This window comes from Arachis ipaensis, chromosome B07 (genome assembly GCF_000816755.2).
Source record: "Arachis ipaensis cultivar K30076 chromosome B07, Araip1.1, whole genome shotgun sequence".
NCBI lineage: Eukaryota > Viridiplantae > Streptophyta > Magnoliopsida > Fabales > Fabaceae > Arachis > Arachis ipaensis.
This window is the reverse complement of record NC_029791.2, coordinates 27,222,535-27,225,888: the sequence shown is the minus strand read 5'-3', so window position 1 is coordinate 27,225,888 and position 3,354 is coordinate 27,222,535. Positions and strand designations below refer to the sequence as shown.

The 3,354-nt window shown below is 36.0% G+C and overlaps 1 protein-coding gene across 1 annotated transcript in view; it reads left to right on the top strand.

Annotated features, from left to right (window-relative positions):
• The window catches only part of LOC107609289 (josephin-like protein), a gene marked incomplete in the record, with an annotated part of 3,388 nt that extends 2,860 nt beyond the window's left edge, over positions 1–528 (top strand). The window contains 1 exon segment of the mRNA XM_016311176.2: positions 1–528. Coding sequence (XP_016166662.1) covers positions 1–262 — 262 coding nt within the window.

The following is a 3,354-nucleotide window of genomic DNA, read 5'->3' as shown; positions in this document are numbered from 1 at the left end:
CGCATCCTCCATTGATCTTGACGTACCTGAAGATATCTTGATGGGGATTGTGATCAATGTCTCAGTGAGAAGGTTTGCAGGGATTTGGAAAAGTAGGCACTGGATTGCTTTGAGGAAGATTGATGGGGTTTGGTACAACTTGGACAGTGACCTTGCTGCCCCTCAACGTTTTCGAGACGCACAAGAAGTAAGGGAGTTCTTGGATTTTACCATTGGTCATGGTGGGGAGGTTTTGCTTGTCATGAATGGAAAACAGTCTTGACACTTTTTAGAATTTTTCTTTTTTTCTTAATTTTTTAAAAATGTGTTCTTGTTAGTTGAGTTGAATTTTTGTGTATATCCATGTATAGTACAAGATTTATGCAATTTTGAGAGAATGGAGCTTATACTTGGACCTGTGATGTCTCCTTGTGTCTTTGTTTTGTGTATAACAGTAGAATACTGATTTTGAAGGATGTTAATAATGTGAAATAATGTGCTCTGTATGTGGTTCACTTATGAAATCCATGCTTCATTTGGATCTGTAAAGCATCCTTTGAACTGTTAGGGTTGGGTACTGCATGCCCTGAATTTTGATTCTTGATTGACTTATAGAATATAAGGTATTGACTGATTAATTATGTTTTGTTATATATAAAATGTATTTTCGTTATGACTTTGTATCTTACAATACAATTCACAAACCAATTGCTGTAACCTGTAGGATACGGATTCAAATTCAAGAAACAGTCAAACTCTGCTGGCAGAAATAAGGTTTCGTTTACTAGATAGGAGTTTAAGTACTGACTTAACTGCTTAAGCCCTTAACCATTGTGTACATCAGCATTAGGTAGAGATTATAATGGAAACTGACTATAAACATTTGTTGGAATGGTTTTCTGAATGATACATGAATCGTTCTTTGCAGTTTCAGTATTATGTGCTAAGGATTTTCGGTAATGTTGTAGCTTTGTGGTTGTGGAGACCACTTAAAATGTTGTTCTTACAAAACATACCATGCACATTTTATTATTTGATTAATTTTATCCTCTTAGGAAGATCTTAACAGCTACATATGCTGCAATATGTATATGTGACTCCAATCCATCCTTGCGGATACAACCCGTAAAATAAGAGAAATGACTTGTGTAAACAGCTTGAATCGGCCGCACTGTGTAGACACTCGTGAGATGTGTTAGAAGTAATCATAGTTTTAAAAACTGAACCGAATTGGAATCGAAGGGCAAGTTGGTTTGGTTCTTAAGCAAAACCGCCTTGTTCCAAAAGGAAATAAAAGTTTGGAAGTTGGTGAGTTGAACTGAATCGAGAATAGACCTTTTTTAGTTAAGTCGTTTCAGTAAAAANNNAGCAATTCTTTGTTATTGTTGCTTCATTGCCATTTTTTGAACGATTCTGATCCCTCTCTCGTTCCAAACTGTTGTTGAGTTTTTTGAAGTTAATGTTGTGTTGGTTTAGATATTTAGCCGTTAATTAGTTATTGTTGTTGCATGTTGGATTTACCTTGTTGCTGCTCCTGTAATAAATTTACTAAATTGTAATGGTTAATATCGTGATTGTGAATAGAATAAATTGTTAATTTATTTAATTTTGTTGTTGTGCTATCTGTTTGTATATTTGTATGGGATTTTGAGATTCTAGTTGGTGTTTTTTTTTTGAAAGCAAAGAGTTAAACACAACATGGTGGGCCAACAGAAATTATAAAGAAAACAAAAAATAACAATATAATCTGCAGTTATTTCCGGCATTGCCATCAATAATCATAAGAGTCAATACCTTTCCATTTTTTGTAACTTATAACCGTTCTATTGATAATTGCCATCAATAATCATAAGAGTCAATACCTTTCCATTTTTTGTAACTTATAACCGTTCTATTGATAACATCTTCTATCTCTGAGTGCTTGTTCTTGAATATCCTATTATTTCTTTTAAACCAAATATTTTAAATAACAGCAAAGAAACTAATCAACTATTGGTTTCACTTTTCTTTCTCTCCACCAAACTAACAACCAAGGAACATGTGAAATATATTTTCAACCTCTTTTTTACATAGTACACAGACAGTATCATTATGACCAACAACATCTAGTCGACACAATCTTTCTTTAGTGTTAACCCGTCCAACCAAGACAAACCAAGCAAATAATTCTACTCTCGGTGGGACAATGCCTCTCCATATAGTGCTAGTGAAACTATAACTTGTTATATTCTTCAGAAGTAGTTCTGTCTGCATAACCTGCACAAAAGAGTTAGTAGAATAAACGCCTCTTTTTTTTTTTTTTTTTAATTTTATCAAATTTCCATACAACTCGATCCTTTCTCTCAAAAGATAACGTGACCGACTGTAAGGTTCCATGGAGTTGGTTAAGTAGCCCCAACTCCCATTGGAACAACTTTCTTCTGCATTGGAAGTTCCATATTCATTCTAACGCAATCCAGAATCTACAATACCTTATAAAGGAACCTCTTTGGTTTGAAACTGTGAAAAGTTTTGGAAAAGTATATTTCAAACCCCCGCTTTGTAACCATATGTCCTCCTAAAAACACACCTTTCTTCCATTTCCTATCCCCCATTTGCAAGCCTCGAATCAATTTCTCCCTTACATGTGGGTTTATAATCTGTAATTGATAAATATCTTTCTATGGATCTCCCATTTAGGTACAGGCTGACTAGCAAGCATCACTAAAGGATTCAAGTCATTACACAAACACACAATCTTTTTTCATAACGGACAATCTTTTTTAAAAACTACCACTACCACTTAAACAAGAGACCTGTATTTCGAACCACTGCATTTCTAGCTCTCAATCCACCTAGTTTTTTCGGAGCCTGCACTAGTTTCCATTTTATTAATGGCATCCCATTTTTTTCATCCTCCTTGCTCCACAAGAATCTCCTTTATAGTGAAATCAACTTCTCCGCCACAGACTTAGGCATCTTATAGTTGCCACCTTGATTGTACCCTTGGTTGGGGCGGTCATAGAAGTTATGTGTGACTGCCACGGTGTTGTCTTCCTCCTGGAGTTGCGAACATTCATCAGTATAGTGGCTATAATCAGCACAGATTCTGCAAACTCTCTGTGGGACTAACTGTTGGTTTTGCTGTGCTGGAGAAGGTTGAGCTTGCTGAACTTGTTGTTGATTCAATTGCATCTGCTTCAGCAAGTTGGTCATTTCACAGATACTCTGAGTTAAAGCAGCAGTCTCTCTGCTAGAGGATCCTTCTGCAACGGCTTTTGAACGGCCTTGTTTCTGCCTGTGATTCCTAGTAGATTCAGCTAAGTCGCTGATCAATTGCCATGCCTCATCAGTGGTCTTGTACTTTTTCATAGACCCATTGCTAGCACTTTCCAA